Source organism: Trachurus japonicus, chromosome 11 (genome assembly GCF_045865225.1).
Source record: "Trachurus japonicus isolate A0001 chromosome 11, Traja_1.0".
NCBI classification, from domain to species: domain Eukaryota; kingdom Metazoa; phylum Chordata; class Actinopteri; order Carangiformes; family Carangidae; genus Trachurus; species Trachurus japonicus.
Genome location: NC_140917.1, coordinates 4,048,870 through 4,065,199, shown reverse-complemented (window position 1 = coordinate 4,065,199; position 16,330 = coordinate 4,048,870). Strand labels below are relative to the sequence as shown.

Genomic DNA, 16,330 nt, shown 5'->3' with positions numbered 1-16,330 from the left:
CACACTCCCACACACACACACACACACACACACACTCATCTTGGTCAAGTAAGATGAACTGCATGAAGAGGAAACACAATAAGGCCGTTTTGTCTCGCCGCCTCTCGAGCCGAGCGACCGAGCGACAGGAGTTTAATCCGGCCGGCGGTGGCGACCGTCGCCCTGTGGAACCTCATAAAACCGGATCAATACGCTGCCCCCGTCTTTATTTGCCGATTCATTACGGTGGCCTTATTACTGAGGATTAATGAGTCATTAATATTAAAGCAGCAGCTGGATGGGAGAGAGAGCGAAGCCGCTAATAAACCTCAATAATACTGAACCTGAAACCACAAACTTAAAAAAAAAAGAAAGAAGAAAGTTGAAAATGGAGTCGTATCCCTCCGCCACACAGACTAGTCCCAGTTACATCCGGTTTATCCACAAAATATAAAAACAATCTGTGTGAAGTCTGGAAGTGGTTTCTTCATTTTGTGATAAGCTTTAAAAGGGATAGTTCAATATTTTGTCAAATTGGCCCATTGCCATAATCCCTATAGTCATAGCAGTAGATTCGTTACCTTTAATTGTCTGTGCAAGCTATTTTTAGAACGGTGGAGCAGAGCCGTGAGCTGCTCAGAGCTACGCTATACGGAGGCTCATTATGGGATTTCTTGGTTTCCCCTCATCAAACTCATCAAATACACAATCCAACAACTCCACAACGCTCTGGTGGACAAGTTGTGACCTGCACATTCACCACGCTATGAGATAATAACACAACGTTACCAGACAGAGTTGTTTTAGAGGGAAATTCATGCAAAACCACTGATGCACGTTGCCTTCAGGGACAGTTTTTCATTAAGCAGTCTCTGTATTTCCCTCTAAAACAACTCTGTGTGGTAACGTTGTGTTATTATCTCATAGCGTGGTGAATGTGCAGGTCACAACTTGTCCACCAGAGCATTGTGGAGTTGTTGGATTGTGTATTTGATGAGTTTGATGAAGGAAAACCAACCAACCACCATGCGTAGCTCTGAATAAAAGAGTAGTTTTTTGGGCTGTGTTGGTCGGTCTGTTGATTGATAAGCACATTTATCAAGAATAAAAATGACTGGGGAGAAATGAACGGACTGCAAACTTCTTCTTCTTAGATAATCTGATTTAGTAATAATCAGGATATTAAAAAATGTTCAATATCGTATCACGGGGCGTCTGTTTTGTGAGGTCACTGCGATCTCGCCCTTTGACCTTCAGCCTCCAAAACATCACCAGTTCATCGTCAGGTCCTGGTGGACGTGTGTACCGAATCTGAAGACGTTCCTCCAACATGTTAGGGAGATATCGTCTCCATGACAATGAGGCGTTACAGTATAACCAGAAAAAGGAAAGGGAATAAAATTAAAGTAAAAATTAAACCCCCCCCCAGGAGCCGATAGGAGGTCGTCGGTCGGTGATAAACGACTCCTCGCTGACGTCCAACTTCAGAAATATTGAGCGCCGTGACAAATGGAGCGCGGCTCAGCGTGCGGCGTCGCTTCAATCTGAATATACGAACAGTTTAATTCTCTCGTCACAGCTGGACCGAAGCCCAAGGGGGGGGGGGCAACGATGATGTAAGGGGGCGAAGCCAGTGCTTTATGTGTGTGTGTGTGTGTGTGTGTGTGTGTGTGTGTGTGTTGTTCTGGTCAAGGTCAGGCCAGAGAGGAGAGCGACACCGCAGATCAATGCTGCGATCGTCACCCGGAGCGTCACAAACGCTCTCAACTGACGGGAACGTTCCTGTGGGGAATTGTTGGTTTGAAGTGACAGAGAGAGGATTTCACCTCACAGTCACACAACTACACAACAACACAACTACACAACTACACAACAGCTTCACAATCAAAAACTATGACGGTAGATTTGTGTCTTTATTATTCAATCAAAAAAAAGGTTTCTTCAATCAAAAAATATATTTTTCAATAAAAAAAACCTTCACTTGAATAAAAAAACCTTTTCAATCCAAGAAAAAAAGTGTTTGAATGCAAAAATATAGTTGAGACTCAAAAAGAAATGCATTTGAACACTGTTTTTCTTTGATTGAAAATGTTTTCTTTGATAGAAGTGACGTTTTTTTTTGTTTGAAGCAACTTTTTTGATTGAAGTAATGCTGTTTTGTGTTTGGGCCATATTATAAACCCTGCAACACAACTTTAGAACAGATCATTAAGACACTAATAAGTCGTTTTCTGATTATTTAAGTGGACATGTAAACGGATTATGGCAGTTATCGGTTTATGAAAAAACGGTTTAACAGTTTTCTATTACTTTTTTCTTTGTTTTACTTTTATTTCATTTTCCTTTTCCTTTTATATGGTTATTTTATTCAACTTGCATTGTTTTGGTATGATTTGATTCTGTACGATCTTGGCATTGTTAGTTTATACTTTGATATTTACAGATATATTTATTTATTTTGAAGTGTTGGACTGAATCCCTTGTGCGCTGACATTCGTTGCTGAAATGCATCCAAGGAAAACAGATAAAGATAAAAGAAAAAAAAAACTATGTCGACGTAGAGACTGACCTGAGGTTTTGAGTAAAGAATCATGTTAACAAGATTGTTCTTTTTTCAGAGAACAGATCATTGAAGAGCATTAACGCGTTATTAGCATTAATGGATTATTCTAATAATCGTTTTATTTGTGTGCATGCCAACGCACTCATTGTTATTGTTTTGGTTTCTATTAAAGGTCCAGTGTGTAGTAATTGTTGAGGTTTATTGTTAAAATCTGAATCTACTCCCCATGAATATATTAGTATAAGTGTATATAGTCGCTATAAAGTAAAATGTGTTTGGTTTCCGTAGCCTTATAATTATTCTTTTATATCTACAGCTCCATGCTCCTGAAATACTCTGTAATCTAGAATCTGAACGCTGGAAGTCTCGGTTTTCCCTCCATTTTACACACTAGACCTTTAATATATTCCCTCCAGGGTCTATGATCACACCGGCGTGATGTTTTCAAAGCGCCATGACAAAAAAACTTGAACTGGAAAAGTGAAAATGTTAAACTTTCTCCCAGTTTCTGTTTGACATTGATCGAACATGTAAATTAATTAATTAATTTCATGGTAAAAAAAAATATTTATCTGGGTGTTAACGGGTGGGCGACACAAAAGACATAAAATGACAAAAAAAGACAAATATATAGAAAGAAATTCCATATTTTTGTCTTTTTATAAAAAACAGAAAGAAGTGGTGGAATCGGCTGATACAACTTTTGTGTATTTTCATGGGACAACATGTTAAAAACGTGGAAAAATAATTGTCAGATCATTGAGGTGAAGTTGTGAAAAGTATTGAAACAAACATCCAGAATGAGCTCAGACCTCTAAGGGTTCAAATGTTTCACAAATCTGGAGCAAAACTCAAAAAAACCTGGATGGATGAGTTTGTGTTTCCTTCTTTATCTCCAGATTTAACACTCGACAAGGTCTCGTGTCTGCACTTGAACCAGGGTCACCGGGGTCACACAACCTCCTCCTCCTCCTCTATTATCCGTCTTTATTAACCCTTCATTCACTCACTCACTCTCATCTGGAGAAACTTCTTTGTCGTTTTTCAAGATTTAAAAAAAAGAATATGAAAAAAAGATGGATGTACTATCGTGAAAAGGTTTCGTCCACTCACCGGATGCGACGACCGTACTCGCCCACAGAGTGTTGTCGATGCTCAGACTCTCGTGGATCTGAGGGTCGGCGTCCTCCTGCAGAGAGAAAACAGACAAAACAAACTCTGAGTCAGTTCACCTGTTGGTTTTTACTTTGGCATCAAACTCTGTCTCCGACTCTGTGGACAATAAATCCCACCGCACAGAGGAGAGAAAAAAAAATAAAACGTCTTCAATGTTGTTAATTTATTTCTGCAATTAGCCGACTGCTAATTAACATCTTGTCAGTGTCGCCCTGCAGCAGGTAAGGAAAACTGAAGCAGGACTTCTACCTTTTTTAGATTGCAGCTTACATGGCTGCACCATTTGCATTGAAAAAAATCACACTGCACATATGATTTTTGCATTTTATATCCACTGAAAAAAATATAAATACAAACATTTTTAAGGTGCAAACGATGCACAATAATGTCAACACTTTATTTGGTGCAATCTACAAGCACGTTACATATTTATGTTGCACTCTTTTGTGTTTATTCTTCACAGTTTATGTTTATCTAAACATGTTCTTACAGTTTTTACTCAATTCTCTCTTTCCTTGTCCAACATTTCTTTTTCTACCTGACTGAGACACTGTCACAATTTGCCTATTAAAAAGGATTAAAAAAGTCTAATTCTATCAAAAAATAAACTGCAGCTCTTGCAACATGGACATTACACTTGAATTTTCTGCAATTTATGTTCTTTATGTCAATGAATTCTGCAGCGCTTCTTAGTTTTTCTTCATTGTGGTAAATGTTTAAGGTGCAAACGATGCACAATAATGTGGACACTTTGTTCGGTGCAATGTTCGTTTTCCTCTACAAGCACTTTTCATATTTATGTTGCACTCTTTTATGTGTGTGTTCTGCACATAGTTTGTGTTTTTCAGAGTTTTCCTATAGTTTTTATTGTTGAACTGAATTCTCTTTTTCCCTGTTCATCACCTTCTTTTTCCACCTCCACCTGCTTGAGATGCGTTCACTTATAATTTTGCATATTGAGAGATAAATAAAGTCTCATCTTACATGCATGCATCCTCCTCATGCAACTTAAATTAAGTATTTCAATTAACCGTGCAGCGCTTCTTGATTTTTCTCCGTTGTGGTTTTAAACCATTTTTGCCCTTCCACACAGATCTGTACAAACTTCTTCTTTTGCTTATTTTTTTAAAATATAAAACACCTCTTCTGGCTGTGAAGCCTTGATGCAGCCTGAACAGAACAGCTCAGAACAGCTGAGCTCTGCTGCTCCATTCAGTCATTCATCTGCAGCAGCACCTGACTGAAGCGACTCAGTTGTGCCGACTGTAGCGATACAGAAGCTCCTTTATCAATACACTTCACTCACTCACTCACTCCTGCCTGGATTTGGCTGCTTTTAAAAACAGTATAGAGAGAGAAAAAAGAGAGAGAGAAGGTGCACACATAGATGAGATTTCAGTGATAAACAAGCCTCCAGGGAGCCTCCTGTTTCCCTCCTCCTCCTCCTCCTCTTGCGGCTTAAATAAAGATGAATGCTGAAAATGTCATGAGTCAGGAGTGCAGAGTCAAGCGGGCTCCAGTTTCGGCTCAAATATCTTTCACTGATATGATAATTATGATACCTAAGCAGCAGCAGCAGCAGCAGCAGCAGCAGCCACATCCTGCATGAAAAATAAGTGGCAGTAGTTTCCAGGACGTTGGCTCTGACATTGGCTTCATAAGTGCTCGGGGTCTCGGTGAAGAGACCACACAAACAAAGCCACAATATCCGCCCGCAGGAGAAAAACCTCCCAAAAAAAAAAACTAAACAAACCCTCATACATAGTCTAGGTAAGTTCATTTGCTGCGGATCTGATCTGTGGGAACCCGGTTTTTTTTTTTCCCATCCTGCCTCGGACTTAAAAAGCACACGCTCTGCAAAGGAAAGGCCGCGGAGGATGAATGAGCGGAGGAAGTGCTCGCTCACTAAGCCTGGTGTGTGGCCAAGAGTGAAGACGTGGCCACAAAGCCTCCCTTTGTACCGCGGCTCTGCTCGCTGTGGGGGCCGCGCTAATCTGCTATTAATAAAAAAAGAAAGGAGAAAAAAAAAAAAATCACTGAGCAACAAGCAGGACGACGACGACGACGACGGGATGAAGGAGCAGCAGCGAGGAGGAGGAGGAGGAGGAGGAGGAGGAGCTGCCTGTGATGTAAGAGGCCGAAGCTGCTGGTTGTCGACACGTCACAGTGACACATGTGGATGTCGCTCCCTGGTTAATAATAATAATAATAATAATAATAATAATAATAATAATAATAATAATAAGGTGATAAATACCAGTCAAAAGTTTGGACACACCTTCTCATTCAATGGTCTTTTCTTTATTTGAATCACAAGATGTCAAACAAGTTATGTAATAACCACAAAAGTGTTAAACAAAGCAGAATGTGTTTTATCCACAAGTTTCCGAACGTCATCTACGGTCAAAACCGGAAGCCGGTTTTGCATTTCCGGTGGAATTGTATGTTACGTTTCCATGGTTTTCAGTCATTGTGGTAAACGCATGGATCTATTAAAGGGATAGTTCAACATTGGCAAATTGGCCCATTGCCATAATCCCTATAGTCACAGCAGTAGGTTCGTTACCTTTAATTGTCGGTGTAAGCTATTTTTAGAACGGAGGAGCGAAGCGGCAGGGTGCTCAGAGCTACGCTACGGAGGCTAAAGGAATTTCTTGGTTTCCCTCATCAAACTCATCAAATACACAATCCAACAACTCCACAACGCTCTGGTGGACAAGTTGTGACCTGCACATTCACCACGCTATGAGATAATAACACAACGTTACCAGACAGAGTTGTTTTAGAGGGAAATTCATGCAAAACCACTGATGCACGTTGCCTTCAGGGACAGTTTTTCAGCAAGCAGACTCTGCATTTACCCTGTATTTACCTCAAAAACGTCTCAGTTTCGTAACGTTCCATTATTATCTCATAGCGTGGTGAATGTGCAGCTCACAACTTGTCCACAAAAGCGTTTTGGAGTTTTGGGATTTTATATTTGATGAGTTTGATGAGGGAAACGAAAAGAGGGAAAAGAAATCCCATGAGCCTCCGTAGCGTAGCTCTGAGCAGCTCACGGCTCTGCTCCGCCGTTCTAAAAACAGCTTGCACCGACAATTAAAGGTAACGAACCTACTGCTGTGACTATAGGGATTATGGCAATGGGCCAATTTGCCAAAATGTTGAACTATCCCTTTAATGCTGGTTTTTAACACTAATGTCAAATTTGTGTGATATCCATCGTTAAAAGCTGGTGTGATGATGATCCATGCGTTTAACTCTTTCACTGCCAAAGACGAGTTATCTCGTCTTAGCGAATCCAAGCGTAGTCTGCCAAAGACGAGATAACTCGTCTTAGCGTTTTTTTAATGGCAACGCCATGCTGAATGTCTTGCCCTACTCCTCTGTGAAGATCAGACTTGTATCATCAAAATAAAGTGCAGAAAAACACATTTGGATTGAGAGATGTAAAAAATATAGCGTGTTTTTCCCCCCTCACGGAGCGGAGCGGGTGTCTGACTGCAGCGGCGCCGCTCCGTGACACTCTGGCCGCCGGTGAGAGCTTAGGGGGCGGCGGCGGGGCTCATGGCGGCTCGGCAGCTCGTCGAAGCTCTGTGCAGCTCCGTGATACAAAGCACAAACGTTAGTAACAACAACCCCGTCGATCGCTCGTCGTTAGTCGTCAAGAGCGTTTGGAAAGTCGCCAGATTTTGCGAGAAATCACTCGGATAGCAGCTTGAAAACCCCGCGATCTACAGTAGTGTGGATGAGGAACGGACGGCGCCGGCGAACGTGACGAGAGCTAAAGATGGTGGGAGTGTCTGTTGTGAGCTACAGAGACTGTCTGTGGCTGAGTTCAGGGGGCGTCAGCCAGAGCTGCTGTGTGTGTGTAGATGTGTGTGTGAGACAGAGAGAGTGAGTGAGACCGCTGCCTGCTGACCAGAGGAAGCTGGATCTGATCTAAAGCGCCGTGTTTCGGCTACAAAAACCTGTCGAACTGATCCGCGCGCGCGCGCGCACACACACAGACACACACGCACGCACACACACACACACACACACACACACGCACACACACGTATGCACACGCACACGTCACGTACGCACACACACTAAAAAAAAGGAAAGAAAAAGTTGTAACTCAAAGAAAAGAAAGAAAAAAGGCTGCAGAAGTGTGTGTCAGTAGCTAAATATTTTGTCTTTTGTCATCAAAAGTCATTTGTCAGTGTTGATTTAGTTGTTGTTTACAAGAGAACAACTGTACAGATGTTGAGGCGTCACTAAAGCAAAATATAAAGGAGCCAATTGTACTGGTTCACCTGAAAATGACAGCCGACACAAAAACCTCTTTTTCTCAAGATTTTGGTGCCAAAATGGCATTTTGGGCTAAACTAACCTATATTCAACCGTCAATTTCACAAGACTGGAACAAGATAGAAACAAACAGGTTTTTTTGCTGGAAACTAGAGACCCTCATCTTTCCTTTGATGGGTTGAATGTGTATGTAGTAACAGTACATAATATTATGGTGGGTCTACGGAAATCAGTCAAAAAGCTGGAAAATGCCTGGCAAGCTGGAGGAAGCTGCTGTGAGAATGGCTGGCAGTCAAAGAGTTAACAGATTTTCATTGAAAAAAAAAAAAAAATCCATGCATTTACCGCGACTACCGAAACCATGGAAACGTAAACATAAAATTCCACCGGAAGAGCAGAACTGTCTTACTGTACGTTTTTGCGTTCGGAAAAAGGTGGATGGATTAGATTTTCTGTCAGAACGAACTTCGCTAATCGAACAGAATTCAAATTATTTTAAAAATGAATAATTTGAACGACGCAAATTAACATCGTGCGTCGTGACGTTCGGGGGAAGTGAACAGGTTGATAAAACAAACTATTTTGTTGTTTTTGTGTGCGACGTAGAGCTGCAGCTTCAAATTTACAGTTAGTTTTTTTTAAATAAATAAATTAAAACACACACAACTTCTTTTTTTTATCAATCAATCCATTCCGCGGACCAATTATTGCGTGCCGGTCACAGATTAATTTATAATATAATATAATATTTCAATTTCCCCTCTTGAAGTTTTATATTGAGTTGGTAAAATTTTAGTGTGTTGCAAATGTTACATAACAGATTTGGTTGGAATGCCCTTTAGTGAGCATGTGATGTAATAATAAGCCGGTATAGGTGTAGATTATGAGCTAAAAAAAACATTAAAAATTTGAATATAATTTGAATATTTAACAAAAAGAAGTGTTAGAAATTCGAATCTGACTTGTGAGGACGACTGACAGTCTTCAGTTTGAATCTACAATGTAGAATGTGATAAAAAATAAAGAAAAAACCATTGAATGAGAAGGTTTGTCCAGACTTTAAGACGTCAACGAGCCAGTGAAATAAAAACGTACCCTGGTGAAGTTTCCCTCGAAGCTGTGGATGTCCAGCTGAGGCTTCTCGGCGTAGACGTAGCCGCTGATGGAGAAGAGGTCCTGAGACAAAGAGACACACAACAGAGACACAAGTCACACTCTGTGCTCATCAACTGTTTCTGTTTGACTTCATGCTTTCAGTCGAGTTCTGCATCATATAGATAAAAAAAACATGTTGAAATCTGATTTATTTCAGGTCATTTTGGCTTTTTGGTTTATTAAAAACATTTAAAACTGATGATGTGATGTTTGTTATGTCTCTTTTACATCAATTTAGACAATATTTTGACATATTTTTCCTTTCAAAAGAAAAAAAAAAGCAGCTTCTGAGACATATTGTGATTTCAGATACGTTGCTCTAATTCAGTCTATATACAGATTCCTGTTCATTGAGCTGCTGCAGCGTCTTTACACCACTTCAGATGAGGTTTAGCCAAAATTAAATAAACATAAATGAACATTAAAATAAGCATCTGACCCTGGAGATTGTAGTTTAGATTAAATAATCTCAACCTGAGCTCGAGTTGCTCAGTTGTCACATGGAAAATCCTTCAAAACGCTTAAAAAGTTGTTGCCAAATCTGAATTAAAATGATCCTAAAATAATTCCCAGGAATTATTGTGAGTAAAATAACAAAAAAAATGGCATAAACTTGTTGGAATATTAACAAAAACAACAAAAACAGAAGCCAAAAGACGACACAACAGCATTTTTCCCTTAATGGTTGAACTAAATTTAACTAAATCGATTGTGAGCATTAAATTATTCAGACTGCAGGGCTGCGACTGTGCAGCGAGCGGCGAGCTCAGATCAGATCGAGGTTCTCCTGGTGAGAACATGTGCAGAGCGAGAGATTATTTTCCTCAAACCCCGGCGGAGAGTCGTGTTGCTGCAGCAGATCAACGAGTCTCATCAACACGAACTGAACAGAACGAAGCAGCGACACCGAGAGTGAAGCTGGAGGCTCCGATGCAACCGGACAGTCAGAGGAGAAAATGGGTTTAAAGGTGGAATTTGATGCAGAAACTTGTCAGAGCTTCAACCAGGATGTTGAGAAGTTATTAAATCAACAGACACAGCAACGTTTTTCTGTTTAAAACATTGCAAAAAAATGAGAGAATGCGTTTTTTTTTCCATTGTGCACTTCGAGAATAAAGTCAAAATAGTCAAAGTCAAAATTTCCTCTCTGGTCCAACAATGAGTGTGACTGACAATTGAACACATACAGTGCAAACATACTGTAAATCCTCTCATTTTTTTGCAGTGTTTTTAACAGAAAAACTGTTGATTTAACAATTTCTCAACATCCCGGTTGAAGCTGCGACAAGTTTCTGCATCGAATTCCCCAGATAAAACCGTTTTCTTCTCCTCTGAACGTCGGTCAGTTGCATCAAAACCTTCAGTGTTGAAGGAGGTGAAGGAGCTTTTACTTTTTACTTCACCTATGGAACGACTCACTTGAGACTCTGTTTTAACATTGTATTCAAATGATTTTGTGTTTAAAGGACAATTCCGGGCAAATTCAACTGAGGGCTGTATTTTTCCTAACATTTTAGGTCTAAAAGAAGGAATCTGAAGATTTTCAACGATGAATGGGAGCGGATTGAAGTTCTGCTGCTTAGGCTGTTTCCATCCCTCAAAGCCACAGACAGCGTCAGATGGCGACTCAAACATGCACTGAGAAGTTTCTTTACTTCAAGCAAGTCAAGAGTTGATATTCCTGTGTTTATGACACAAACGGGAGCTTCCGACTGCACGTGAACACACCGAGCGTCAACTTGGGTCTCGCGCTTTGAGACTTTGAATTAGATCTAGTTTTACAAACATGTCGGCTTGCTTGAAGTAAATAAACTACTTGGTGCATGTTTGAGTCGCCATCTGACGCTGTCTGTGGCTTTGAGGGATGGAAACAGCCTAAGCAGCAGAACTTCCATCCGCTCCCATTCATTGCTGCCGTGGCGATGCGGGGACAGACACAACTACCGCAAAACAGGAGACATTAAACTGAAAACCTTCAGATTCCTTCTTTTAGACCTAAAATGTTAGAAAAATACAGCCCTGAGTTGAATTTGCCCGGAATTGTCCTTTAAATTGAGAGTTTACTTTTTATTATTTTATAAAAAAAAAACATTTTGATGTCGTCTTTATGTTCTATTTTTAATGTAAATCACTGAATGATGCTGCAGAACTAAGCTTCACCAGCTTATCATGACTCAGCAGGTTTTAACTAACTCAGTAATGATAACTGATGTTAATTTGGGGTCACGTGGTTTGTTGCGATTCATTCTGATAGAAATAAAAAAAGATTAAACAGATTAATAACCCGGTAACGAGGTCAAATCCAACTAAAACCAATGACAGCTCTGTTTTTTTTTTTGTTTTTTTCAGGTTGGTTGAAACCTGACCAGTGATCAGTGATCAGCGGCTCTTTCATCAGACACGACTCGTTGAAACTTTAATTCTCTGATCACATTAAGTGGCAACAAAACAAAACAAACGCCATCAAATCAGTTTAAATCGACAGTGTTGAGTGTCGTCGCCCGCAGCGACAGGAAGCTGCCGCCGTCCGTCACCGCTGATTCAGTTTCCATCGCAGCTCGGACGACTCTAATGTCTAATGTGACCAATGCTTTTAACTGATGGCAGGGCACCGTGTGTGTGTGTGTGTGTGTGTGTGTGTGTTTCTGTGTGTGTGTGTGTGTTACCAGAGATTCAGATTAACTTGTAATGGATCCAGACGGACACACACAGGTACAGTACGTACCCCGACTGCTGGAAGCCGCTGCGTGCAGCCAACTGCAACTTTCAGTTTCCAGTCTGTTTCTCCGTCCAGCTGGTCGGTCCTGATGAAACAGGCTCCTAGAGACGGAGATGGAGACAGGAAACAAGACGGACACGGAGATCAGACTCTGACACTGTGACATCATTGACCGAGGCCTCGCTGATCACAGCTGCACGTAAATAATTTAATATACATTTAGATTTTCAGGTTAATACCTTAGCCTTGCGTCACCAGGCTCTTCAGACAAGCGAAATCACCAAATTCACTAAAATAAAAGTGTTCACCAACATAAAACTTGTAAAATAGACATTAACTTGTAATACAATAAAAACAAAATGTTAACTTAAAAGGATAGTTCACCCAAAATTCAAATTTCACTTATTATATCTACTCCCCCTCATGTGGACTAAGGGCTGGGAGAAGTTTCAGAGTCCTCCGTGGCTTCTCTGAGTTACAGCGGGGCTCCGTGCAGCACTGCATGTCCATATGACGGTTGAGATCGGAGCTCACTTTTCTTCGTAACAAAAAGACACACCAAAAAAACATCCAAATACCTCCATAAATAAGCCTGTGCATATTCTCATTTGTCCAGGTCATAGTATTTCAAAGGAGGTTAAATCGAAAGCAACTGGACTTAGTTATTTGTCTAGGAAGACGTTTCACCTCTCATCCAAGAGGCTTCATCAGTTCATGTAGCATCTGATGAACTGAACTGATGAAGCCTCTTGTATGAGAGATGAAACGTCTTCCTAGACAAATAACTAAGTCCAGTTGCTTTCGATTTAACCTCCTTTGAAATACCTCCATAGTGCTCGTCTGTAATGTCTCTCTTGTATTGAAGCCCCGACATGAGAAATTGTTCCGAAAAAAATTAAATAAGTCTATGTTTTAAGCTTGTTTGTAGCGGAAGCTCCCAGTGTTGCTCTTCCTGGTCCGTCCAAATCTCGCGAGATTTGCACTGACACCCAGTTCACGGCTATGCAAATCACGCAAGATTCTGGCAGAGCAACACTGGGAGCTTCCGCTACAAACAAGCTTAAAACATAGACTTTTTTTTTGGAACAATTTCTCATGTTGGGGCTTCAATACAAGAGGGACATTACAGACGAGCAGCATGGAGGTATTTGGATGTTTTTTGGTGTGTCTTTTTGGACGAAGAAAAGTGAGCTCCGTCCGTTCTCAACCGTTATATGGACATGCAGTGCTGCACGGAGCCCCGCTGTAACTCAGAGAAGCCACGGAGGACTCTGAAACTTCTCCCAGCCCTTAGAAATTTGAATTTTGGGTGAACTATCCCTTTAATATACATTTAGATTTTCAGGTTAATATCTCAGGCTTCCGTTACTTTACGCATTAATGAATTAATTTATTTATTTCGGTATATATCAAGCTTATATAACCGAAAGGGTGTAGGTTGAAGCCAAAGCTTATATACCCCTACCCCTTTTACCTTAAAAACGCATGAATACTCATTAGTACTGTATGTAGTTTATAAATACAGTCAGTGCTTATCAATGGTGAGTAAAACATTTTTAACTGTGTTTATAAACTACATACTATAAACACTAAAACACATTCATTTATAGTCCATGGTTTCCGTTTAGCTCTGTGAGCTACAGCTGCGACCAGACTGAGGCTCCAACAGCAAAACGTTTGAGTTAATTAGAGATTTTTATTGTTAATTAGTCACGTCTAAGCTGCTTCTATCATTACATCACTCAGACAACTAATGAATTTGCATAATTTCATTAAGTAATTCAATGAAATATTAAAAAGGATGAAACATTTTTATTACATCTATGGAAACACAAAACAGATTTTAAAAAGTTTGACCCGTCGCATCCAGAGCACATTCACACAGTGTTGTTATGTTTTATTGTCATGTTAATATAATAAAGCAGCGTGTGTCAAAGTGCATCGAGTGCATTAACACGACGAGGTCCGATAGATAAACGCTGAGCAGCCGTGACCTCGCCGGCCGCCGATCGATGGGAGGCGATATTAGAGATGAAGCTGATGGATGAGAGCAGAGGGGCTAAAGGGCGGCTGTAAACCGTCCCCGAGGGAAAACATTAACACCAGGAGGATGATTCATTCTCTCACACACACATACACACACACACACACACACACAGCGTCTATCTGTGTGTGTGTGTGTGTGTGTGTTTTAAAGGCATAAAGACGTCAACAAATCTCTGCCAAACATATTGACACATCAGAGATTGATGGAAACGATGTCCTCAGACACATTTCCTTCCTCGCGGACGTTCCTTCCCTCCTGGAAGAAAAAGAGGAGCCGCGATCCAGCGCAGAAAGCAGCTCATTGATTAATTGGGATTTTTACATCATCAGTCACTTGAACAATGTGACATAAATCATATGAATCATCGGACGATGTCGGTAAAAAGGACGGGAGGAAGGAAGTGCGCGCGAGGGAAAAGTCACATTTCTCAACACCAAACGATCTTGACTCGGTTTAAGTGAAGTGACACAGAGAGTTCAGCTGCTGTTGAACCAGTTTAAACAAACCTACATCCCAAAATAAATCAACTACAGCTCCATAATCATCAGATCAATCTGCTTCATCTTGGTCTCAATGGAGAGTCAAGACCTCAGAGAATAAGTCCTCATAATAATCATGAGTCTTGATATTCACATTATTCCTCCTCAGCTTAAAAAGAAAAGATGATTTGATCTAAAATCTAAACCATATTTAAAGGGATAGTTCAACATTTTGGCAAATTATGCCCATTGCCATAATCCCTATAGTCATAGCAGTAGGTTCGTTACCTTTAATTGTCGGTGCAAGATATTTTTAGAACGGCAGAGCAGAGCCGCGAGCTGCTCAGAGCTACGCTACGGAGGCTCATTATGGGATTTCTTGGTTTCCCTCATCAAACTCATCAAATACACAATCCAACAACTCCACAACGCTCTGGTGGACAAGTTGTGACCTGCACATTCACCACGCTATGAGATAATAACACAACGTTACCAGACAGAGTTGTTTTAGAGGGAAATATAGAGACTGCTTGATGAAAAACTGTCCCTGAAGGCAACGCACATCAGCGGTTTTACATGAATTTCCCTCTACAACAACTCTGTCTGGTAACGTTCTGTTATTATGACAATTGAATAATCGGTTTGAGTAGTTTTTTAAGAAAAAAAGTAAAAATTCTCTGATTTCAGCTTCTTAAATGTGAATATTTCTGGTTTCTTTGTTCCTTTATGACAATAAACTGAGTCTCTCTTTGGTTTGTGGACAAAACAAGACATTTGAGGACGTCGTCTTGTGGTTTGGGAAACACTGATTGATATTTTTCAATTTTTTTTTTTACATTTTATTGACCAAACAACTAATCGATTGTTGAAATGATCGACAGATTAATCGATAATGAGCTTGACTGAGACCAAGACCTTGAAGATGTGGTTTTGTTTTACTCCAACACTAGAGATGCCACTGAATGCATCCTGCAGCTCCTTCACTACAACTGCACCGAAGTAGATGAGAATATCACAAAGCATATAGTTATAAAGGTTTTAGTGAGGACAGTAAGTGTTGTTTTAGTGGCGTTAGGGCGTCTTATTATAGAAATAGTAGAAAGAAAAACACCTCCCACAGCATTTTATGAACCTTTTCCTACAGGTATCCGGTTCCGCCGGCTGTTTATTCTCATATCTACTGGATTTATCCTTAAATAAAGCTCCACATTGAGCCATACAGACACTTATTCCTGCTCACCGGTTTTCTCTGACGTCCTCAGGAAAATCATGTCTGCAGGAATCCTCTGGTTCTGCACAGAGAGACAAAAAGAAAGAGAGAAAGAAAGAAAGAGAGATAGAAAAAATAAAAAGAGTGCAAATGGGTGTGAGTGTTATTGAGCACTGTGGCTAAAGCCCAGTGAATCTTCCTGAATAATTAAACAAGGTCAATATACCTTGACCAGAGGGTGAAGGAGAATCAGATTTTTAAAGTCTGTCACTAATGCACTAATGGAAATTTAACTTGCAGCAGCAGCAGCAGCAGCAGCAGCAGCAGCAGCAGCAGCAGCAGTTTGGCTTCAGGTCTGCAGAGCTGAACAGGTGAGAGCATCAAAACCTGAACTGTTCAACACTAGACAGTAGACACTGTCGGTTAAAACTCAGCTGTGACTTTCTGTCTCCATCCGTCACGATGAAATACACGAGGCATAAAATCAAAACAGCAAAATTCAGCTTCAACTTTTGCAAAAATAACAAGTTCAAAGTTAAAGGGATACGCCAACATTTTTTTTTTTCCGTGTCTTGCCTCACTCCCGAGTCCATGACCAGCAGATAGACACCATCCTTTCGACTGTGCGTGCAGTAACCATGGAGATAGAGCCGTATCGCCCGTAATTAGCTTAGCTCAAACACTGGAAGTGTATGGGTAGTGTTAG

At 40.6% G+C, this 16,330-nt stretch overlaps 2 protein-coding genes across 6 annotated transcripts in view; one reads left to right on the top strand and one right to left on the bottom strand.

Moving 5' to 3' along the window:
- mbpa (myelin basic protein a) overlaps positions 1–16,330 on the top strand; it is a 354,691-nt gene that overhangs the window by 220,695 nt on the left and 117,666 nt on the right. The window lies entirely within an intron of this gene.
- Positions 1–16,330, bottom strand: part of atp9b (ATPase phospholipid transporting 9B) — a 79,671-nt gene that overhangs the window by 43,959 nt on the left and 19,382 nt on the right. For all 5 annotated transcript variants that reach the window (XM_085790715.1, XM_085790713.1, XM_085790712.1 and 2 more), the window contains 4 exons: positions 15,655–15,706; positions 11,895–11,989; positions 9,110–9,190; positions 3,656–3,731 (listed from right to left, as the gene is read on the bottom strand). In XM_085790715.1, the coding sequence (XP_085646841.1) occupies positions 3,656–3,731; positions 9,110–9,190; positions 11,895–11,989; positions 15,655–15,706 (304 nt within the window). The remainder of the gene's footprint in view (positions 1–3,655; positions 3,732–9,109; positions 9,191–11,894; positions 11,990–15,654; positions 15,707–16,330) is intronic.